Source organism: Lepisma saccharinum, chromosome 24 (genome assembly GCF_977018435.1).
Source record: "Lepisma saccharinum chromosome 24, izLepSacc3.1, whole genome shotgun sequence".
NCBI lineage: Eukaryota > Metazoa > Arthropoda > Insecta > Zygentoma > Lepismatidae > Lepisma > Lepisma saccharinum.
This window is the reverse complement of record NC_139252.1, coordinates 54338710-54364461: the sequence shown is the minus strand read 5'-3', so window position 1 is coordinate 54364461 and position 25752 is coordinate 54338710. Positions and strand designations below refer to the sequence as shown.

Sequence of the window (25752 nt, the reverse complement as noted above, 5' to 3'; positions counted from 1 at the left end):
GCGAGTAATAATGGAGCTCAGTCGTTAGGGCATCTGACTACTATGCGAGAGACCCGGGGTCGATCCCCTGCAGTGGAGAACCGGGATGTTTTCCACCTATTCAAACTGCTCCGACACCCACCCAGCATCATATGAAGCTGGTACTTTGAGGAAAATTTGAGGGATAAATGTAGCCAGGAGCGTGGTGCTGATCACATCACCCCCACCTTTGGCCGTGATCAAGAAAGTGTGGGACCCTAACTCCACACCCCTATACACCTTCATGGAAAAGTGCAGGGGAGCACTTTACTTTTACTTCCTCAAAAATCTGTTCCAACATATCAAACTGTCTCGAAAAGACGTAGACCATGTGACCTACAATTTAAAATAATAGTTTAAAAGCACAATGGAGTATTAAGTGTCGGTATATTTGGCAGATAAATGTTCTAAAACAAAAACGCGAATTTTGGGGAACGTAACACTAACAAGTAAAAAACATAATGCCAATTTTTGGTGCCATAATATATCGGTATCTGTCACGTGAGATTGATTGATTTAAATTTTTTAGGTGCGTCGCCACTTATGATCATTATGCACCCTTCAGTATATACGGGGAAAATTAAATTATCTAAAATTCTTACCTTAAAATTAAAAAGGAGGTATGGAAAATAACTTTCCCAAAATAACTTTCAAGATATCAAACTCTCACGAAGAGGCGTAAGCCATGTGACGTACAATTTGAAACAGTAATTTTAAAACACCATGAAGGTATAATTTCGGATATTTGCCAGAAAATGAGCTAAAATGAAAATGTGAATTTTGGGAAAAATAACACCGTATAGTAAAAAATAAAAAAATAAGAGAATACACCAATTTGAAAAATATATATATATATATCAAAGAGTCTGCCGATTAGGTATAAATAAAACAAGAATATCAGCTGTAATTTATTGCATTAGTAACAGTGTTTCCTAACCTAATTTTCGGCATAATCACCACCGTTGTTCTGGCATTTGTTTTAGCATGGCACTAAATTTTGTATGCCCATGGTATATGTGTCTGACAGCAAAGACTGGAACTATCTCTACCGCAGTGTAGCTGTCAAATCCTTGCCCTGCCAGAAACCTCTTCATTTAAACAAAGATGAAAGTCGGTACATTCAAGGTCAGGGCTGTACAGGGATTGGTTCAAGATCTCTCACCTGAAGTGATGCAAAGGGCCGTGTGTACTCAGCTGTATGGAGTTGTGCACATTCGATTGGCCTTCCGTGAATTGTCTGCACCATCGTCTGACCATACTATCACTCACGACGTCCGGTCTGCACACCTCGCACAATTGCTGATGGCTCTCTGCCAAATTCTGAGCGTGCAATGTAGGCTACATCGCAGTCGGTGGGAGACTGTATGAGAGCTGCAATCTTTAACCTAGAACTGTCGTAAAACGGCTGCATTGCAACTGTACCAGATTACAGCTACATGCCACTTCTTCCTGCCTGCATGTGTGTGTGTCGCTCTCCGACCACTAGTGCTGCGTATAGGCACCATTTGGAGCTTTTTCAGGATGCCCCTCGTATATGAACTTTCAGAAGCTTTTATTATTAGTATTTTCCTGTTTTAATGTGTGTTTAGCTAAATCAGGTACCTATACAATGCAATTCTATAAATTCCTTGTGTTAAATTTCTAATACCTTGTAAGCCCATAGTGTAATATTGCTCATGAATGACGGATGTAGACTCAACAGACAGGTGACTCTGGAAGGTTCTGCCATTGGCTGGGCTTCTGCGCTGGTCGAGCGAGAAGTTTAGCGTGGCAGATCCTTGCCGACTACGAGAGACTTCTGACGTACTGGACACTGGCTGGACAGGCTGAGTATATTGCATTACAGTCTATCGCCCTTTATAGGCCCTCATGGCCGGGTGTAATTTACCTAAAGTCTATTGATTTATTTTGAGTTCTTAAAAGTGCAAGAAAAGGAAATTGTTTTAGTTTAGATTTTTTGGTGGATTGCTCCGGGTCATGTTGGCTGTGGGGGGTTTTGGGCTGGGTTGCGATTTGCTCTGACTCGTGTAGCCTTTACTTACCGACTGCTGACTATCAAATGGGACAAATTAAACTAGGTTAACTGGGAGATAATCCATAGACATTTCTGTTGATTTAATTGTATTTGGAAAGTATAAGTACTAATATGTTTTGTAATAAATATTGGGTTAACGAATATTAAGTTCCAATTGTATACTTTAAGTACCTAATATATGATCATCCACTGCGCCGATAAGACAATCCTCGTCTCACTTCTTTGGTATTAAAGGGGAAACAAGAGACGTAGAGGATTATAACCTACATACCCTTTTCGTCAGCGTTAATGGTGTAACTGCATATTGTCAGTTTCACAGTACTTCACTTGGATATACTGTACTGAAGCAGAAATCCAATTGATAATGTAAGGAAATATGACACTTTATTTTGTTCGATTCAATTGTTTCACTTATATGCAAGAGTTAAGTTGTTTGCTTTACAGAGAAAAGAGAAGTAGCTTTATGCATCGAAAAATGAGTGCTCTGCACTCATGGTTATTGCAAGCAGAGGGTTCCAAACCTCAGTGGAAATATCAACATATAATACCGCGAATAAGGAGACTGATAAATTACAAATTGTATTTCTTAATCAATCTCTCTTCACTCTTATCTCATTTAGTCGTAACTTTAAAAATAATCAAGTATTATATTTTAAACTTACTGCGTATGACAAAATTCCGTAATCCTTCCGTAGCTTGTGAATTGTAATAATTTTCCAAATTCACTATTTTGCAGTTTGAATTCAAATCATAGAGAATAGAGAAATTAAGTCAATTTCATAGAAGATAATATTGGTATTAAACAAATCCATTCGTGGATCTGTATGAGTTTATTATTTCCATTTGCAAAAACATCGATTTTGTTTAGTTTGTAATTGTCAGGGAAAAATGTAAATTTTGTCCTGGAAAACCTGGAAAAGTCAGGGAATTTCATTTCTGCCTGTTTGTAGCCACCCTGCTTGTAGCTCATGTCATAAAATGCCACAATCTTTGACGCAATTCATTCCAACTTTGCAAATTTATCAATAACTGAAAAAAAAAACCGCTTGTGAGGAGCGCAGGAGAAGAATGATCGCCCCCCCCCCCCTCAAGCCTTTATTTCTCACTTGCAGCAAGCTACTAATATCGATAGTTGTAGTTCGCCCCTTTGGCACTGGAATACATGCCAGCTGCTCTCTCTCTCTCTCTCTCTCTCTCTCCCCCCCCCCCCGGCCGTTCCACATTGACTGAGCATCAGAGAAATGAGTGAGGAGGTCGAATGTTGGCGGGAATATTTTCTTGATCCTTTCTGAAGCCCCTTCACATCACGACTCCTTTCATCCACCCTAGTAATATTATACTAGTCCTTCACCTAAAGTTCATTTCGTTCTTATCTTTCGTCCTCCTCCACCTTCCTTCGCAATCCTTACCTTTGCTTGCTCCCTGTCTTTCATTGCCCCCTCCTTCGTCTATCTTATCGTTGTTCTCCCCCTGTCTCTCGTCGCCCCCTTATAATTTGTCGCTTCTATCTTTCGTCATTCTTATCTTTGTTCGTCGCCCCCACCCTTCGTCTTTCTTATCTTTGTTCGCTTCCTTATCATTCGTCGCCCTTATCTGTCGTCATTCGAATCTTGGTTTGCCCTGTTTCTCGTCGCCTCCCACCTTTTGTCGCCACCCTCCTTCGTCTTTCTTATCTTTGTTCGCCCCCCCTGTCTCTCGTAACCCCTTATCGTTGTCGCCCCCTATCAATCGTCTCCCCTATTTTAGTCACTTGCTGCACTCCCCGTTCAACTTCCTTCTCCCCCATAACTCTAGTTCTCCGTAAAATAGCACAACATTTGTCTTATTGCATTTCAACCGTGCATATTATTAAAGAAATAAAATAAGGTCCTTGGGGGTCTGTCGCCTCTCAGGTAGTGGGGCGCCCTCTCGGTTTTCTCTATTCTGCTCTTGTATGTTTCTTAATTGGCACTATGAGTGTTATACTTCACTGTGTAAAAAAATAAAATAGCTAGTAGGTCATAGGTGGAAGTCACCCACGACGCCCCCTCAAGGGCCTCGGAGGTGGCGGTCGCTCCCTCCGCCCCGCCCTTTAATCCTACCTTGGTAAAAAGGGAAAATGCAGACAGCAACTATTACATTCATTCATCTTGTTTATGAGCCGAAGTTTAGGCAGAAGATTCTCTAGACTTTAGAAAGGAAACTTCTTTATCTGTATCTTCGCTGCCCCTTCCACATCTGCGCAAAAGATCAACAGCTCCCAATTTTTTTGGAACGAAGGGGAGTTTTTTTGCTTCGGGCAGGGGTGGAATGTACTGTAGGCACCATGATTGAATATTGTGTATTTTTTCTTGTACAGTCAACGGCAAAGATAATGGTACGCAAATTGTCCACCACTATTTTAATTACTATTTAATTCTGCATCGTGTGTTGTTTTAAGGAATGAAACTATGTAACACTTGAAGATATGTTTTAGAAGATATCATGCAAATACTAGTTTTTTCTATATTTCTAAATTTTATGTTTTACATTAACTTGATAACCCCCCCCCCCCAATCCGCGCACACACACATAATTTACCTTCATTTAATACTGTTAAATTTTCGAAAATGGACTTGGTCTACAAAGCTCCCCCTGATAAACCGTGAGCCCCCTCCCCTAGGGATCAATTCTAGCTACCATGTACAGTGGCATCCATGAGTATTACCGTGCAAATTGTCCAAGACTATTTTCATTAATTTTTCTCTTACATCCTGTGTGTTTTTAAGCGATGGATATTTATGTATGCTGGTGCAGAAGTTGTCAACAGCTTGTCTTGAGTTTTCTTTTAATTCTTGAAGCTCTTATTAGGTCAAATAACGTGCACGAACATGGTGATGGACAATTTGCACGGTTATACTCATGGATCCCACTGTACCTTATGGTGACAGAATGTACCGAAATGACCGACTTATTTCAGGACCAAGAAGCAAATTTTGTCGCCTATACGTTTTTGAATTTTCATTTTCCCCCCCTTATACAGCCTAGTTGAAGTGAGTTGTAGCCAGGATTTGAAAGCAACAACTTGGCTCGTTTGTAGTTTCGAACGATGAGGTAATTGGTTCAAATGCAACAATGCGTGCAGGCATAGATACAGGTATAACATTAACAATTCCGAGAGTAGTTACTTTCAGCAACTGGAAAGCATTAATATGTATTACTGTCAGTGGTGGCGATTGTGCACCAAAACTCGGGAAAAGGAAAGCTTATTTCTCTTGGTAGGCAGCAGTGAATATTTTGCAAGTGAAGAAATCTTGAAAGAAGCCGGAACCAGAATGAAATGAAACAGGTGGTGGCCTTTCGCAGCGGTCACGGAGGGGAGGGGGTGGCGAAGGCAGGGGGAGGCATGGGGTGGAGGTCCTCTGGCCCACGGCCTGTGCTTTGGCTTCTGGTTTACGACACAACCGAGAAGAATTCCTAGTTCCCTGATATGTCGCTAGGTGGGTGTCTATCGCGCCGGGGCAGGAAAACTCTTTTGATGCCAAACTCCAGGGCACTCTTAAGAAGCGATGGTGCAGGGCAAAAAGTGGCAAGGGTCGTGTTCAATTGCTGCCTCTTGCCCCCCTCTCCGTTCTAATCGCCGCTACTGAATACTGTACAGTTTAGCCTTTATGCTTCGTGCCGTTTCCGTCTCAATAACAAACTTGCATCTAATTACGGTACATGTATTTTTCTTAATGGTGCTTCTGCCATAGTGGGTGCCCAGCTTAGACACACACTCCCCTGAGAAAAGCATTTGCTTTCCAGGTTATAGAAAAAAAATGACTTAATAGAATCATTACCATATACAGTACTTTCGGAGGGGAGGACATTTCCTGTCCTGGTTGTGGACGTAATTAGATGTTTAGATGCGACTAGTAAATTATGAATATGACAATTTCACTGGTTGACATGGGTTTCGATGTCTCGCAGATAACTATTGTCTCTGAATAATTTTAGCATGCTGATTCCAAAAATGAAATCCATTTTTTCCCATTACGTCAGAATGTTTCACAATTTCACAATCAAATTATGATATTCGTCATTACAGTACACTTATTACATAACGCAACAAAAGAAAGATTTCTGTTTCAATAATAGCTTCTGGAAGTATTTTAAATGCTGATCATGCAAATAGCGTCCATGTTTTCCCATCACGTCAGGATTTTTCACAATTTCACAATAAAATGTGTAGTTCTAGTATTATTTCCTCAATAGATGGCTCTGTTTTGATGGTTGTAAAATATTGATTTTCTTCAATACAAATATTCCAATTTTGAGCCACAAATGAATATAAAATATTATAGTATGCATTTAATCCACTTTCACATGATGACACATTAGCATGAAAATTGAATCGACTTTTTGATTACGTAGTTTTATTTTCGAAATTCCTCATGAAAATTTCCTTCACGAAATGTCCAATACTCAATGTTATAATAGGGTGCGTTGATTGAACTTAGTGACGTGCAGAAAAATCCTGATGTAAAGGGTAGAAATCGATGTAATTTCCATGACCAGCATTGAAGATACTTCCAGAATCACGTATTGGCTTGGAAACAACCGATATTTCCCTTGTATACATTTATTTTGTTGCGTTGTGTAATAAATGCGATGTAATGGCGAATACGATAATTTCAATTTTGAAAAATCCCGTCGTGACGCAAAAAAATGCATGGAATTTCCGTGACCAGCATTGAAAATACTTCCAGAATCACTTATTGATTTGGAAACTGAAATTTCTCTTTTGTTGCGTTGCGTAATAAATGCAATGTAATGACGAATGTGAGAATTTTGATTGTGAAAATGTGAAAATTTCTGACGTGATGGGAACAAATGAATGTTATTTCTATGATCAGCATTCAAAATACTCCCAAAAACATTTGATTGGTAGTGATTGCTGCTACAACTTTTTCAAGCATGCTCATTGGGTGGTAGCTTTTTGGGGTGGTAAATAATCTGTGGTCGTTAGGTTAGGCTCACAGATTACTAGTTGGGTTTGGTTCTCTTAGAAGAAGAATACTAAAATGGTTGTAGCAGCAATACCGACCTTATTGATTTGAAAACATCTGAACTATTTTCTCGAAATGTCGACCGGTGTTTTTCACAGTATAATTACATTACATTGTGTCCGCCAAACAGTGGTAATGTATATGTATTTATTGAAACTCTTCTAATTATTTACATAATGTAATAAGGAGGAAATAATAGGGTATGTTACGGTGTACCAATTTTGCCCTTTCATTGAGCCCTTAAGACGATTGGGCTGTGACGAAGGCACATGGCGTCGTCTTGAAATTTTTGTGTCTTAAGTGAAGGGCCTGAAGGTGTGGAGCTCTATCATTATCCGGAGAACATTGCTGAAGAAGGCAAGTCCTTGGAACGTGGCGAAGAGGCATCTCACCAGAATGATGTTTCGACTTTGAGAGGCGTTTCCCTCATGCAGACTGTCTATGATCACTCCTGCAGCAAAGATACACAGGATCCCTCCTACCAAGTCGAAGAGGCCGTCCTAGAAAGGAAAATATCATAATACAGTAATGCACTAGCTTATATGTACAGTCACGGACACTTCTGGGTTGTAACGATCCCATTAACTTTCTATGGAATCGTTACAACCCAGAAGTGTCCGTTACTGCATTCAGTACAACTTCATTAGGGATATTTGCGCTGTTTTCAGACCGGTGCCAGCGCCTGCGAACAGCTGTTGAGGGACGTTCGAATCCGAATCGTAAATGCTGGATCTCATATCCCTAATCCCAAATCCACAATCTTCTACCCCTAATCCCAAATCTACGATCTATCCCAACTTCCCGATCGTCTATACAGTATAAACGCGCACCTGCTTTTATTGGGGATCAATTCTCAGGCTATGGGCGAGAGGTAGTGGCTGCGAGAGGTACACTTATATCTTGGGGGTAACACCCCTGGAAAACAACGGTAAAACACAAACAACCAAAAGGGTTGAAATAAGAACTCTTAAACATTCAATTTAAACACTTTTCAATTGACTGGTCTGTTAGGAGTGTGAGAGTAATAAAACGTTTGTCTAACTGTAGATCTCAATGTAAAGATCGTCTCGCTGAATCCGTAGACGGCACGGTCCTGAAATAAACTCTTTAGTAGGGCAACCTTAGTAACTCTTTACGTAACAATTGATAAAATCGGAGGCAACGACTCTTAGGGCGATAAATTTCTGAGTACAACTGGAGCTGGGAAAATGTTCTCTCGAACTATTTATGTGGTTTCGAATTCCCGATCGTTAAAACCGTTGACGAGATCGCGTCTGTCGTTAACGGTGTTTTAGAATAAGGCTGAGTTTGCTTTATTTTTCATACGATTTCCGGTAGAATTCGTATCAGGGGATTTTTCAAGATCCGCTGAGGATTACCGGTGTTATGTGCTTGTTAGGAGCTCTTTCCAGCTACTTGAACCGGGCCCCTTTATGAAGTGATTAGACTATCGAGCTATGACGCCACAGGTCCCGGGTTCGAGTCACGCCTAATCCTAAATCTTCGATCCTATCTCCTAAATCCCCGATCCTATATCCCGAATTCTAAATCCTGGATTACAAACCCTCATTTACTAAGCTAAAATCCTATACTAACCTAAAACCCTAAACCTGTATCCAAAATTTTAAATCATAGATCCCAAATCTGTCCTCTATCGCCAGTTCTCGATTCTTCATCTCCAGTACCCGATCCTGGATCCTGAATCTCAAATCCTGGTATCAAATTATTGTCCTCACTTACCATGAAGTTTGGGATCTTCTCTTGCAGCATGTATCCCAGCATGCACATCAGGGGGACAATAAAGAAGGTTCCCAAAATGGCCGGCACCGCGAAACTCTCGTACGGGCTGTGGTGCATAGACTGTTTCAGGAACAAGCCGACATTGGTTGTTGCGAAAGCCTGCAAAGGATAAATGAACATTTATAATCTGTGACATGAAACTATGCGGCTAGTAGAATATGCGCTGTTGCCATATCTTGGCAGTCGAAACTAAGACCCCCTTTGTTTATCTGGGTATTATATTATCTCAGCATCGCCCAGCAACATGTATTTGGTGGAGGAATGAGGGTTGAAAACTAACAAGGAGGGAACACCCGCCTGTGCACTTTTTGTTCATCCGCAGCATGCAGCACTCGAGATTGCAGACTTGTTTACTTGATTCGTGTAGTTTTCCACTTGTTTGAAATCGTGGAAGTCGAAAGTTAACCAGATATTGGTTGTAATTCCTCTAATGTGTGGAAGTATAAGAACTTTTCAAAATGCCATGTGATTTCTATTTTTTAAACATAAAGATATCCATAAATATACCTGGTCTTCTCCAGATGGTAAAACTCATCAGATAGATCATATTCTCATTGATAAGATAAGGCATACTAGTATAATTGACGTTCGTACACATAGAGGTGCTGACTGTGCCAGTGACCATTGTTTAGTAATTGCTAAATTAAGAGAGAGACTCTCAGTGATAAATCATAAGCAAGAAAATCTAAAAGTTCTAAAATTTGATACAGGAAAATTTAATGATGAAAGAATTAAGAAAGATTACCAAATTAAACTGTCAAATAGATTTGATGTTTTGCAGGATTTAAATGATGATGAAATTATAAATGAAACAGACGTAAATAAGAATTGGGAGCACATACGTAATGCAATAGAATCAGCAGCTAAAGAAAGTATAGGATACCATAAACCAAGAAAAAGTAAGCCATGGTTTGATAATGAATGTCATAATCTAATAGAAATAAGAAATCAGTCTAGACTTAGGTGGTTAAATAACTCTGATGATACAAATCTAAGCAATTATAATAGAATAATGCGAGAAGTTAACAGCACGTTTAGAAGTAAAAAAAGAGATTACTTGAAAAGCAAAAATAAAAATATCAGAGATTTATATAAAGGTGTAAATGAGTTTAGAAAGGGGTGGCAACCTAAAGTAAACTTGATAAAAGATAAAGACTGTGATTTTCTAGCTGACCCAAGCGATATTGTAAATAGATGGAAGAACTACTTTAATGACCTTTTAAATGTTCATGTAGGAGATAAATCAGAAGTAAATGAAGTCCACACAGCAGAACCTTTAGTTCCAGAACCTAACTTGACTGAAGTTAAAGATGCTATTAAAAGGCTAAAGAATAACAAAGCACCTGACATTCATTTAATACCAGCTGAGTTAATTAAATATGGTGGAAATTCATTAATATGTCAAATTCATAAATTAATTTGTTTAATATGGAATACAGAAGAAATCCCTCAACAGTGGAAAGAATCCATAATTATTCCTGTGTTTAAAAAAGGTGATAAAATGAACTGCAATAATTACCGTGGAATTTCTCTACTCTCAACAACATACAAAATATTGTCTAACATTCTTTTAACAAGACTAACCCCATATGCTAATGAAATTATAGGTGATTATTAGAGCCCGGAAGTTTGGCAAAATGCCTCTTTTTATCTACTGCATATATTGATAAATTTTTTCAGGATATACGTTTCTTATGTTGTTTCAAATGTTTTGGAAGCTTTTTCATTTTGCCTATTTGGGACCCCACTGCCTATTTTTATTATAGGCTAATGCCTTTTTTTGCCTTTTTCAATGAAATTTGACATTTTTTTAAAGAAATGTGTATATAAATTATTTTTCTCCCAAAAAACGTTGTTGGCATTTATTTTTCTTCCGTTTATTATGTGAATAATTTTCACCTTATTTAAGTAATATTGAACTCACGCATGTTTCAACATTGCTGAAGGAGAAAAGTGTGAGAAAAAAGTATTTCATGCTGAGTTAGGATATTGGCTTTCGGTTAACATTTCTTGTGCATGATTGACTGCTGAAGTGGACAGGTTGATTTCGAACACAAAGAAAATATTTCTGAAATCTCCCTCTCGAACCCGAAAATTTCAGGAAGTTGCGATTGAGCTTAGTTTACCTCAGCAACCAGTCTTGACGAGATAGGGAACCTGGATATCAGCAGCTATATATTATGCTAACAACCTTCAAAAAGTCAGTGAGGTGATCGATGCTCTTCCAGAAAATGAAGCGGCTTCAATTCGTGAAGTGAAAAAAACTCCTGTGCTATTCAAGTTTACTTTTGCACATTATGGTGCATTGCCAGAGACAATTACAATTATAGCATCCATGAAAATCTTCGAGGAATCTATGCTGCAGATGATGGAAGTGCCAGGAGAAAAGGGGTCAGCTGTTGAGGAAAAGTGCTTACGGGTAGTGAGTGCAAATGAGGACTTGAAACAATTGAAAACAATTTGTGATATTCTAAAAGGTGAAAATGCTGTTACCAAAATGAGTCCAGCTACATTAGCTTGTTATATGTATGCTCCAATAACTTCTGTCGATGTAGAAAGATCATATTCTATTATGAAAAACATTCTCTCTGACAGACGACTATCAATGAATGTTGAGAACTTAAAAAGCACCTTGTAGTTATGTGCAATCAAGACGGAGAAAATTGAAATGCTCTTCCCAATGTAGATTTTAACATTTTGCCAGAAATTATAGATAAAAGTAAGCGACTTCTAAATGTGCCTTTTTTCGGTTTATTTTGCCCTTTTTTCATTTTTAGTGCCTATTTACCACATTATAAATGCATTTTGCTTGCCTATTTTAACGAAAATAAATGCCTGAACTTCCGGGCTCTAGTGATTATCAATGTGGATTTAAACGTAACAGATCAACTACAGATCAGATTTTTCACATCAGACAGACACTTGAAAGAAGTGGGAATATAATCAAAATGTCCATCAGCTATTCATTGATTTAAAAAAAGCATATGATTCGGTCAAAAGAGATAAATTATATAATATATTAGTAGAGTTTGGAATACCTAAGAAGCTTGTTAGTATGATAAAAATATGCACCAGTGAAACAGAAAGTAAAATTCGTGTGGGTATTAATATGTCTGACAAATTTACAATTCATGATGGGTTAAAACAAGGAGATGCATTATATCCATTGCTCTTTAATTTTGCCTTAGAATATGCTGTTAGGAAGGTAAAAGAAACTAAAGAAGGACTAAAATTAAATGGTGTGACTCAGTTGTTAGTATATGCAGATGATGTAGACTTACTGGGGGATGATGTGAATACAATTAAGAATAATGCTAAAATATTTTTCAAAACTGCTAAAGAGATAGGTTTGGAAGTTAACAAAGAGAAAACTAAATATATGCTTACAGGCCGAAACCAGGTGTTAGGTAATAATCAAAATCTAATTATTGATAACAACTCGTTTGAACGAGTTTCCAAATTCAAATACTTAGGAGTAATATTAACAAATGAAAATGATATTAAAGAGGAAATAAAAAGTAGGCTTAATTCAGGAAATGCATGTTACTTCTCTCTTCATAAACTTTTGTCTTCCCGTTTAATATCTAAGAAACTAAAAGTTAAAATATACAAAACAGTAATTTTGCCTGTAGTATTATATGGGTGTGAAACTTGGTCCCTAACATTGAAAGAGGAACACAAATTGAAAGTATTTGAAAATAAGATTCTTAGGAAAATCTTTGGACCTAAAAGGGATGAGGAGACAGGTGAGTGGAGAAGGTTACATAATTTAGAACTACATAATTTATATTCATGTCCAGATATTATTAGAATAATTCAATTAAGAAGACTTAGGTGGGCAGGCCATGTGGCACGAATGGGAGAGGAAAGAGGAGTTTACAGGATTCTTGTTGGGAAACCTGATGGTAAGAGACCTGTAGGAAGGCCAAGACGAAGGTGGAGGGACAACGTTGAGATGGACCTAAGGGAAATCGGTAGGGATGTAAAAGAGTATATAGATCTTGCTCAAGATAGGGAAAGATGGAAGGCTTGTGTTGCTGCAGCCATGAACCTTCGGGTTTAAGAAGGCTAGAGAGTTAGTTAGATGTGATTTCTATGGTGAGAAACACATGTTTAAAATGCGGGGAAAACAATGTGTGTTTAGTTTTTCCTACCGATCGTATTTGGCGTTGCAGTCGAGGTGCAATTCGAAAGATTTCCGATTCAGGCAAATACTGCGAGTCTGTCCTCGAAGAGTGTTCGCTTCAAGTACTGTCTTGCAGCTTTCGGAGTCGGACACGATCATACCTTACCTTTGATTCGAACCCATGAAATCATGGTAGTTCCGCCTCGGATTATACACAATACCTACATGCCAGAGGATAGTTCAATTAAAGCAATCAATATACTCACAAGCTGAACAAATTTTATGTGGAAGCGAAACTTGGGTGGCGGTGGAGTCAGCAGGGCGAGCGAAGGAGAGTGTTGCCGAACTATGGGGACGAGCTCTCGGTCGGAGTTTCCTCTGTCTGCCGTTTCAGAACCACCCTGTAAAGAAATATATCTTTCGGTGTCATCTGCACGACACAAGTCAATGGTGAGAAACTGGCTCTGTCCGAAAGATACAAATTACAGACTTGAAGTATGTTCTTGACGGAAGTGACGTCACCTAGTACAGTTCGAAAGCGCCAAGTGCAGAAGTGCACAGATCGTTGCTGACTAGGTCACGTGATTTCCGCATACCTTGTCCATTTGTTTAAAATCAGGGAGGTAGAAGGCCAGCAACTGCTACCTCTATTTGTGCAAGGTACATAAATCTTAATATTATACCACGGCTAAAATATCTTCAGGCTAGGGTTCTTGTTTGAGAATGAAACCAGACAGTAAGTCTTCCAATGGAGACGTTTAAACGATTATATTATCTAAACAAGGATACATGGATTTCGATATTTACATAATGAGCTACGTATTTTTCTGATTCTTATTTACATTCAATTTGTATGTTTTATGAATGTATTTCTTCTTTCTAATTTGTATAATCTTCTTTCGTGTATGCTTTCTTCTGGACTCCCTTCTTTGTGAGAATTTTGATCTGGACTATTTTCTTTGTGAGAATTCGGATGTGGGTTTCCTTCTGGACTCTTATGTAATTCCTGGAACGTGGATATTTTATTCCAGTCTCTGTGGTATCTTCATACATAGGTTTTCCTTCTTCACTAAATTCTATTCTCGCAAACTGATAACACCTCACTTTCTCTTCATTTACACCAAGTCCTAGAGGCTTACGTGTTCGCTGCCTATTTCTGTTCTTCGACGATTTAGGAATTGCTTTATTCTTTTCCCCCGCTCTCTTCTCTCGAGCTTTGGGCAATATCCTAAACTCCTTCCTTGAGGCTACGACTGGAACGCGCCAACACTAAATAAGTGCAACAAAGTGTATACTTGGTGCCAGACGACTGATACGCGCAGCCAAGTAGGTGAAACGGTTGTGACGCGCAACCAAGGGTAATGTGGTTCGCGACGCCACTGATGCAATCAAAATTTCCACTATGGGGATGGTAAATCAAGCCAATAGATTCGAGATCTGTTAGAAGACACGAATTTATATCAGTGTTTTCACTTCTTTAGATTTCTGATACATTTACACATGATCACCAATTTAAGTTATTAAGTATTTACATTAATTTATTGTTTTTATATCTTTTCTTTATCTTCTTATAATGGATTCTATTATTTTTCATCTTTCCAAATCACTTTGCGCTAATTTACACAGCCATTCGCGTATCTTGTGTTAATCTTCAACCTTGCACACCTCGTGCTGCCATCTCTATTCCACTTTGACAAACCATTTACATGAGTTGGTCCCATTGGGTGGGCTAGCAAGTTGTTGGTTAAAGTTCTTCTAATGTGTGGAAATGTATGTGTAAGAACACTTGACCAATCCTGGCCTGCCTAACCTATCCACGTAAGCATATGATAGCATAAACAAGCATGTAAATAGGTTTGGCAAGTTATATTTTGCTGTCCCTAACCGCGAGTAACAACGTGTCCTCAGTTTTATCTATTGGTCGTATTTGGCGCTGCAGTCGAAGTGCAATTCGGGAGACTTTCACTTCCAGTCCAAAGCTTCAAGACTGAACTGCGAGACCATACTCGAAGTATGCTCGCTTCAAGTCTTGCACCTTTCGGACACTGCCAAGCTTACATTGTGTGTCTTTCAGTGAAAAAATGTGGACATGAACGAATTAAATGTATACAGGTTTTTGTGGTGCGTGTGTCAGTGTTTGGAAAGTAACAGAGTTACAGTTGCTCATTTGATACAGTTATCATTACTTCTGAAAGCTATTATTCTAGATCAGGTATAGTTCATACAGCATGCGGGGTGTGAGGGATTTCCTTTCCGGATGTCACCCGAATGTCTACCTCTCTTCCACCTAGTACAAACAATGGAAAAGATAATAGTAGTGCATGGCTATTTTAATTATTTTTATGCTACATCCTGTGTTGTTTTAAGGAATTGAATTATGTTGTTGTGTCCTCTACTTGTTGAGCTTTTTGATTCATCACCACATTGCAGTAGATACTAAATAGACTGAATGAACATGTTGATGCGCAATTTGCCTACTATTTCTTTGGCGGTTGGGTTGTACGGATCTCACCCATCGCACAAGTTTCAAGCAACCTCCCCGCCTTCGCCTTCTGCCGAAACGCATTCATTGTTAGGCTAAATGCCTTGGTTGTTAGGTTAGGTTTAGTTCTGTTAGCAAAAATAATACATTGTTGGTCAAGCCCCGAAAAACTGCAGAAGTCTAAAAGCGGGGGTTAGTTAAGCTTTGTGCGATAAGTGAGATCCTTGGGTGTTCACCCTGACTGCATTTTGTACACTCCACTCAGTCATTCGGCCTGTGACGTCTGGACTCTCGACCAGTATAATTCTCTGTGGTGGGACTTGCTGTCCATGTGTGTTTGTGATTGTCATTTCATTTCATCACTCTTCTCCCTCACCTTCACGATTAGCCAAAAGTGGCAGAAAGGCGAAGTAAAGTAAATCAATGGTAATATACAACCTTTGTCAGAAAAGTTCCAGGACTGAGCTCGTAAATAATAATTTATTCAACTTACGGACTAATGGTCCTACGCCTTGTCAAAATAGTCCCCTCGACTACCTATGCACAGCTGCCACCGTTTCTAAAGGTCATGGAAGCAAGCAGAGAAAGCTTCACCCGGGATGCTTCTCAGCACATCTGTCGCAAAACTGTTTGGATTGCTACAAGATCTTCATAACACTTCCCTTTCAGCGGCTTTTTCACATGGGGGTAAACAAAAAAAATCATACGGCGACAGTTCGGGTGAATATGGGGGATGTGGTAGAGCAGGGATACGATGCTTGGCCAGATTTTCCTGTACTCATAAAGCAATATGGGGCCTTGCATTGTCGTCCAATAAGAACCACTGCCAAGATGCCGACAAATCAGGACGGCACCGCCAAATTGCTTGACAAAAACGTTTCAGCTCGTCAGTATAAAAGTTTTGATTTATCATTTATCCTTCAGGCAGATATTCATGGTGCATCAAACCTTTAGCATAAAAAATGTGATCAACATTGTCTTTGGATCGTCTTGCACTGAATCTCTGCCCTCCCAAAACCTTTTGTGCCAATGAAAGACATGGCTTCTCGATAATGCCTTGTCACATATACTTGCTGTATCATATTCCATGTTTCACTAGAGGTTTTCCTAGCTTAACAGAAAACTTAATGTTAACTCTCTGCTCAGAATCCACGTCCTTCACGTCACTCGAGTAACTTCCAACTAAATGTGCCAACAAGCCGAACAGTGGGTTGCAAAGCACAGACCTGCCACCTAGTGAGTTTACATGAAAACACTTCAAGGCCATGTTTATTCAGAACACACATCAGGTAACTGAATAACACTCATTTGTTGTGTTTCAATATCATAGGTAAGGAATAAAAAATCAGTCCTGGAACTTTTCTGACAAAGGTTGTAATTAAGCCTTGTTTCCATAGGTGTGGTTCAAAACGCTGGCGAGCGTGAATTTTCGTTTCTATAGTTTGTTTTTCCCGGTACGGGACTCTGGTTCTCAGTGGTTGTTTATCGTTGCAGTGTGAATTGACAGCAATTGCCACCTGACATGTGCAGTTGATTGTTTTCGTATAATAGCAAGTTCGGGTCAATCTGACCCACACCACATCGTTTACGTTATCTTTTTTTGTGAGGTTTGATGCTATGGCGCGAGACGTGAACAAAAAATTGGCCAACGATTGTGACGCTATACGTCGTTTGATTGAAAATGAAGAGTCAGATGATAATGTGGAAATTGAAAGTGATGATTCTGAGCTTGTGAGAAGTGCAAACGGCCTGTGTGTGGTGTGTACTGTGAGATTTTGCATATATTGTGACCCAAGTTAAGTGATGCAGAAAAAAAAAAGAACTTTTCAATTCATAAACAATTTATGAATGTCAGTGTTATTATTCATGTTTGTTTTCTTAATTCCGTATACTGAACAATTATCTTGAACATTAGCGAGTTCAGAATTTTCAAGAAAAATATCAGTCTCTGTAAATAAGAAAGAAATGGTAAATAATAGTTGATAATTTTTTGAATATTTTAGTGCGAAGAATTTTAAGCAGAAATATGTTTTGTATACTTAATTAACATTAATGTAATCAATAAAAAATGAATTTTATAATTATTTGATCATATACTCTCAAAGTAAAGAAAAGAAACCCTGGGTCATTTTAACCCGCACCACACTACTAGCAGGACTAAGATCCACCACACCAGTCAAGGGTTAAAAACACTAAGTTGCTGACCAAGGCAGTTCATACAATACATAGTAGAAGATAAATCTAGAGAGAATTCGTCCAAGATAAGGACTGTCAACATGGTGTGTTATTATGTGGCTAGTCACCCTGCTATGTGTATATATATATTGTCTGTTTGTGTATTTCTTCATTTTAGTTTAGTTCTTAATGTGAGGAAGACTCTGATACAGGGTTAAAACGTTACATGTAAAGTGTTCTTCAATCTTTATATAAACTGCCTTTGTCAGCAACTTAGTGTTTTTAAATAAATCAATTCAACCAATCATGCAGAATGTTTCGTGCACGAATTCCAAGTTGTTTGTTAAATTTGTCACTGATATGGCCCATCAAGATATTGAGATCAATATTCATTAAATCATAATTAACCACATATTTTCAAATACAAAAAGTGATAAAAGTATACGTAGATCGCTACAGTTGAAAATGAAGATTAACATTTCTTTGGTAACACTTTACTATACCGGAGACGGATTTCTTCAAATTTACAGGAGAAAGTAAAGTACTTACGCAAATCATTTTCTGTAGTGTTGTTGATGTTCGGGAATGTAGTTTTGATCCATTTTAATGCGGATATATGTGGTTTTCTACGAAAAACTATTTCCGATGCGCTATTGCTGCTGCCGCCATGATGTTGTCCGTATATGCTAAATTGAACGAAAGGAGTGCTAATGGAACCTAACCTAACAGGCCTAACCTAACCTAGTAGGCATACCTCGTCCCCGTGATGGTTCGTGGGGCTATCGTGAATTTTTGGGCTAGCGTCAATGGTTTTTGGGGCTACCCGTGGATGGTTTGTTGGAAATAAGAAATAACAGTAAGTACTCGTTAATGTAAGAAATAGACATTATTTTCGTTATAAATTCATTATTTCACCTAAAGAAATGTTCCGCAATGCAGAAGAGTACGTTAGCAATGTAAAAAATTGTGTCTCCGGTATAGTAAAGTCGTACCATTTCTTTTAACAAACTCTAATTTTGTTAATTAGTGTTGAATCAATTTCGTGGTTTGTCCCATTATCCATCATCGTCACGTTTGACCTAAGAGGTAGAAAGCGACACAGAACAAACATGATTACGGAAAACGGTTATGTTCTTCTTAAGGTAATGACACACATATTCAAGTTAACTAGAGTGCTTTACATGCAAAAAGACACACTGGCACACACATACATGCATGCATACATACACGGCAGTTTGTTTATTGATACATTCTTCAGTTGCACTGTCACAGTTAATTTATATTAATTAAGGCACCTACTACAAAATAAACACAGAAAAATATCAAGACTTACTTCTGCCAATGGGAGATTTGTAGCAACGTTCTCTTTCACAGTCTCTGGTTTATCAGCTTTCTTTTCCATATTTCGTCGTTAAAATCTGCTTCCTAAAATCCAAGGTTAATCAAGTATAGAGGTTGGGTAGATAGGTTGTTTTCTTGTAATGACGTAGGAGGTGAATTTATCCATGAAACGAATACATCTGTGTACAAGTGTTGCACCATGCAGATAGAAAAAGGCCCCCGTCTAATTCGCTTCACTTTTTGACACTAGGTGTACATTGGGATGCATAAGTATTAATAAGCAAATTGTCCATGTTCATGCACTTTATTTTACCGTCGTCGCCTTGTAATCAAGGGGTCCCGGGTTCGATGCCCAGTGGAGGCATATAGTGGTTTCGATTCTACTTTAAACTGTAGCTTAATGTGCATAAAGTGGACTTAAAACACCAAATCAATCAATGCACTTTATTTTACCCAATGAGAGCTTCAAGAATTGAGACAAAACGCCAAACAAGCTGCTGCCAGCCTCTGTACCGTATAATCCTCTACGTCTCTTGTTTCCCCTTTAATACCAAAGAAGTGAGACGAGGATTGTCTTATCGGCGCAGTGGATGATCATATATTAGGTACTTAAAGTATACAATTGGAACTTAATATTCGTTTACCAATATTTATTACAAAACATATTAGTACTTATACTTTCCAAATACAATTAATTCAACAAAAATGTCTATGGATTATCTCCCAGTTAACCTAGTTTCATTTGTCCCATTTGATAGTCAGCAGTCAGTAAGTAAAGGCTACACGAGTCAGAGCAAATCGCAACCCAGCCCAAAACCCCCCACAGCCAACATGACCCGGAGCAATCCACCAAAAAATCTAAACTAAAACTATTTCCTTTTCTTGCACTTTTAAGAACTCAAAATAAATCAATAGACTTTAGGTAAATTACACCCGGCCATGAGGGCCTATAAAGGTCGATAGACTGTAATGCAATATACTCAGCCTGTCCAGCCAGTGTCCAGTACGTCAGAAGTCTCTCGTAGTCGGCAAGGATCTGCCACGCTAAACTTCTCGCTCGACCAGCGCAGAAGCTCAGCCAATGGCAGAACCTTCCAGAGTCACCTGTCTGTTGAGTCTACATCAGTCATTTATGAGCAATATTACACTATGGGCTTACAAAACAACCTCTCCCCCAAAAATTACAATGTTCTAGCACATAGTGTACTACTAGTTACACATATCGTTTTAGAATTCACATTTCAAACATACTCTTCTTACAGAACCAAGTTTCAAGCTTTAGAGCGAGGTTTCGTAATAGTTATAGGGGTTTGCGCATGTCATCCCTCCAACTCCATCGCCTGTAAATATTCAGAAAGAAAAAGAAAACAAACTGGTACCAGTACAAGTTTACAAACATAAACCATTCATTCTTACTATAATACAGGCAACCTACACCAAATCTACAATAATTTACATTTATATAATGGGAGAATCCTTAATTAACCTTACATAGTCAGAGATCTTGTCGATCCATGTATAAAATTACCTATTATTGCCTCTCCTGGGCTCCAAATATCTTTTCAATTTATGTACATGTACTTTGGAACATACCTTGTCATCATCAACTTTCTTAACCAGAACTGAATTCTCTGTTAGAAATTTACTTATGAAATATGGACCCTCGTACATATTAGAAAGACTTTTAGTTATCTTGTCCTCTAAGGAAGATTTAATCTTAGTCCTAACTAATACTTTGTCATTGACTTGAAACGTTATGGGTGCATATCGCTTCTTATACAATTGTTTTCTTTTTTCCCATTCCCTTTGCATATTTCTGATAGCGTTTTTCCATTTATCTTGCAAATTACCATCTGCTACATTAAAATCCATATCAGATAATTGCCATTGGACTTCCAATGGATCCCACAATTGTCGTCCCAAAAACAATTCCGACGGAGTATACTTCAATGTATGATGGTATGAACAATTTAAACTATACTGTATCCTTTTCAAACCTTCATGCCATTTAGTTTGATCTGCTGAATAATAACATCTCAAGGCAGTTTTCAAAGTACGTATGTATCTTTCACTTAAATTGGCCTGAGGATTGCCAACAGATAATCTAATATGCTGAATTCCATGGTTAAATAAATAACTGGTAAATGCATCTGATACAAAATATGACGCATTGTCTGATACAATCTCATAACAATAGCCATAAGTCATAAAAATATGATCTAATTTATCAATCAATACCTTTGAACTCAATTTCCTAATTGGCTCAAATATACAAAATTTTGATGCTCCATCTACCACAACAAAAATATATTTATAACCATTAGATACAGGTAATGGTCCACAAATATCTATGTACAACCTTTTCATAGGAATTGTTACAATTTCAGACGTTAATATATTTTCAGGGGTTGTGTTTTTACACTTAGCTCGTTGACATACATCACAAGATTGAACTAAATCCTTAACATCCTGAGACATATGTTCCCAAGTAACGTGTCTCTGTAGACGCTTAAGTGTTTTCAACCAATTACCATGAGATCCTGTTCGCATATTAGTGTGATAATATAATATTAAAGGATGTTTCAAATTATCTGGTACACAGATCCTATAAGGAAAATTCTTGGCTTTAGTTCTTTTGTATAAGAAACCTCGATGCAATTTATAATTTGGGAAATTTATACCTTGCTCCATTTGTCTCATAATATTGGCTAATTCCTGATCTTTCAACATTTCTTTCTTCAAGGTATCGGCATGAAATGGGTTTACCAACATGGCCAAATTAACATTACTAACATAATCAGAATCTAATTCTTCCGTGTGATAATCTCTCCAATCATACATACGAGATAATAAATCAGAAGTCACATTTTGCTTAGAGGGTATGTGCACCACTTCAAACTTATAACAAGAGAGTTTCTCCATCCATCTCGCATATTTGGAATATTTCCTAGATTGTTTAACCATATAACTAAGGCTCATATTATCTAATTGAATAATAAATGGCTGAATTTTCAAACAGTATTCAAAACGTGATATGGCTTGCATTAAACTTATAAGTTCAATCTCATAAATTGTTCGTTTTCTATCAACTTCTTTTAATCTTTTAGAAAAGAACGCCACTGGTCTCAAATTATTATTTTCATCAGCTTGCAAAAGACAAGAGCCGAATCCTCTCAAGGACCCATCACGTTGAATAACAAACGGTTTATTTAAGTCAGGCAATTTCAAAATTACATGTACTCTAAATAGAGTTTTAATTTTTTCTAGTGCCTCTTGTTGCCTAGAACCCCAATGAAACTTTATTTTGGGTGTCCGGATTTCATTTAAGGGAGCTACCACAGTAGAATACTCTGGAATAAATCTAGATTAAAAATTTAAGGTACCCAATAATCATAATAATCCTTTTAAATTTCTCGGCGAAGGGAGATTTTGAATAGCTTCAATTCTGTCTGGATCCATTTCACAATTTCCTTGCCCCACAATAAATCCCAAGAATTTTATTCTCCTTTTCAAAAAACAACTTTTATTGGGGGAAATCGTTAACCCATATTCACGTAATCTCTGCAGTACTAAACGTAAATGTTCCAGATGTTCTTTCTCATTAGCACTATGAACAATTATGTCATCACAAAATAAATGTAAAAACCTTCCCTTATAATCATGAAAAACTTTGTTCATAACTCGTGACATGCAACTTGGCCCAATACTAATGCCAAATGGAATGACCTTATATCTATACTGATTATTAGGAGTTACAAAGGCTGTTACATCTCTACTAGATTCATCCAAGTTTACTTGGTTGAACGCTCTTTTCAAATCAATAACAGAAAATACCTTCCCCTGACTCAATTGAGCCATAGTTTCTTCCATATTAGCCACTGGGTGCGCATCATAGATTATTTTCTTATTCACTGCAGAATAATCACAAATAAGTCTTTTAGTCCCCCCTGAAGAAGGAATTACAAAGCAAGGTGCTGCGTACGGTGACGAAGATGTTTCAATAATGTTTTGTTCTAATAATTCAGTAATCACTCCATCTAGTTCTTGTTGTTTAGATGGTGGAACAAAATATGGACTCCGATGTACCGGAACATTATCATATAATTTAATTTTATACGAAAAGTTCTTTAAGCGTCCTAGCTTAGAAGTAATAACATCAGAAAATTCACTTTTCAACTTACATAACTGTTGTTCAGTATCCTCTAATGCAAACTGTCCAAAAGATGCGCCAGAAACATCAGAAGCTCTGGATTCGAGTCCACGCCTTCTCTCTCGTGGCCTCCACGAAGTCCTGGACTGGCTCCGAAAGGAGTTCTCACCATTGTTTACATTTCTGACGAAGTTTTCCTGGTTCGCACCTGCTGCCTGCTGGAAAGCTACATGTTGACCTTGGTCAGTTCTCGTGCGCTGATAAGACCGAGCTCCGACACCTCGGCCTGTGCTGGCTGAACCCTGGGCAGGAGAACATACAGGAAATGAAGGACGATCTTGTCTTTGTCTTTGACCTATATTCTGTAAAACACGAAAATTTTTGCATAAGCTTTCAGAGGTCCATTTAATAGGGATTTTCTCATCACTTCCGGAAAAACCAACAATTTGTTCTAAATAGTTAATCACCATGTGGCACTGTTTCTGAAATCTCACACCAAGCACTAAGTCTAAAGGCATGTTTTTGCAAACATGAAAAGTTGTGGTCCACGATAAATTTCCAAGACCAACATTTAACATAACTCCTTTATTAATATTCATAAGGTTGTTGTTACCAACTATCACTTGCATATCCAAATCCCATTCTCGAACAGTTCCCCTAGTCTTTATTCGTTCTAAGAGACTTTCACTAATTAAACTATATGTTGACGCAGAATCTAAACATGCTAATAAATTCAGATTATTGATTTTACAGTCAACAAACACAGCAGTCACTTTAGTTTCACCACCTTGTCTGGGTCCTATGTCACTACGCAATCCTTGCAAAGCAAATTGAGCACCTCTCACCTGCATCGGACACCATCGCTCAAAATGATCACTTGCTGAACATTTACGACAATATTTGGGCGTATAGTCTTTGAATGCAGGACCTTTAGCCTTGAATTGTCGTTCGATATTATGTAATCCCCAAAAATCCTTGGACAAATAAGAAAGTTTTTCTAAAACTTTCAACTCGTTCTGCAATTCATTTAAAGTATTAGGTATCCCCTTTAGATACAATTTTTGGGAATACTGAGGTTTAAGTCTATCCACAAGATAACTTACAAAAGTGCATTCATCCATATCATACTGTAAAATCTTAGCAGCTCGAACTCTACTTTCTAAATACTCTAAGGGAGTTTCATTATCTCTTTGATTACCCAGTACATATTTATTACATAAATACTGCCTCCCAATAGAAGTTGCATACTTATTTAAGATCATTTGAACTACATCATTCCAAGGGATATTTTCAATTATACATTTCATCCATAATTTACCCATTTCAGTATTTAATTTTGGTAAAACTGCGAGCATAATCTCGTGAGAAGGAAACATTTTTCTGTCTTTAATACCCTGCAATACATACAAAAATCTATACAGGCTTTCAGCATTAATTTCCTTAACTATAGGTACGGTAGCTATTAATTGAGTCAAATTTTCTTTGGCCATTTCCATATTTAACTTTCTCAAATCGGACCTATTATATAATACTCGTTCGTCTTCATCAGACGACGACGAACTTTCCAAAGGCTTACTTGGGCGTTTATTCACCCACCGAGGTTTACAAGGTACCTTTACGTACGTTTCTACATCTTCCCCCTCCCTTTGTCGTCCTTGGGCATTTTCTGGGGTGTGTGGTAAGGGTCCTACAAATTCATTTAACAACTGCGAAGCAGAATGTTCTCTACGAGTTGAAGAAAGTGGGGGAAAAGGCGGACCAAAATTCCTCCCATCCACTGTTCCCGTAATATCTACAGTATAATAATTCCGGGAGGTAGCCATAGTACCGCACCATTTACAGTCTAACCAAACTAGAAATATTGATATATTGATAGCCAAATGTACATAAGTACCAGAGATAGAACCAGCATGAAACCACGCTCTGCTCTTATAATCCTCTACGTCTCTTGTTTCCCCTTTAATACCAAAGAAGTGAGACGAGGATTGTCTTATCGGCGCAGTGGATGATCATATATTAGGTACTTAAAGTATACAATTGGAACTTAATATTCGTTAACCCAATATTTATTACAAAACATATTAGTACTTATACTTTCCAAATACAATTAAATCAACAGAAATGTCTATGGATTATCTCCCAGTTAACCTAGTTTAATTTGTCCCATTTGATAGTCAGCAGTCGGTAAGTAAAGGCTACACGAGTCAGAGCAAATCGCAACCCAGCCCAAAACCCCCCACAGCCAACATGACCCGGAGCAATCCACCAAAAAATCTAAACTAAAACAATTTCCTTTTCTTGCACTTTTAAGAACTCAAAATAAATCAATAGACTTTAGGTAAATTACACCCGGCCATGAGGGCCTATAAAGGGCGATAGACTGTAATGCAATATACTCAGCCTGTCCAGCCAGTGTCCAGTACGTCAGAAGTCTCTCGTAGTCGGCAAGGATCTGCCACGCTAAACTTCTCGCTCGACCAGCGCAGAAGCTCAGCCAATGGCAGAACCTTCCAGAGTCACCTGTCTGTTGAGTCTACATCAGTCATTTATGAGCAATATTACACTATGGGCTTACAACCGCCATACGTGACAATATATTCCTTAATAACACATAGG

The 25752-nt window shown here is 38.1% G+C and overlaps 2 protein-coding genes across 2 annotated transcripts in view; one reads left to right on the top strand and one right to left on the bottom strand.

The window, feature by feature from the left end:
* Adsl (adenylosuccinate lyase) overlaps window positions 1-25752 on the top strand; it is a 521028-nt gene that overhangs the window by 419487 nt on the left and 75789 nt on the right. The gene's annotated exons all lie outside the window — the stretch shown is intronic.
* On the bottom strand, window positions 7196-19089 carry LOC145978278 (uncharacterized). Its single transcript, XM_083110797.1, has 4 exons — window positions 18979-19089; window positions 13255-13389; window positions 8803-8961; window positions 7196-7562 (listed from the first exon to the last, which is right to left on the bottom strand). Exons 1-4 carry the CDS (start codon window positions 19045-19047, stop codon window positions 7359-7361), a joined length of 567 nt encoding a protein of 188 aa, XP_082966923.1. The 5' UTR covers window positions 19048-19089; the 3' UTR covers window positions 7196-7358.

Excerpts from the sequence above, each read along its gene's own strand:
- LOC145978278 (XM_083110797.1), bottom strand. The coding sequence starts at position 19,047 with ATGGAAAAGAAAGCTGATAAACCAGAGACTGTGAAAGAGAACGTTGCT. Across the intron at positions 13,390-18,978 it reads CAAATCTCCCATTGGCAGAA|GGTGGTTCTGAAACGGCAGA; the intron begins GTAAGTCTTGAT and ends ATTTCTTTACAG. Across the intron at positions 7,563-8,802 it reads AGAAGATCCCAAACTTCATG|GACGGCCTCTTCGACTTGGT; the intron begins GTAAGTGAGGAC and ends TTTCCTTTCTAG.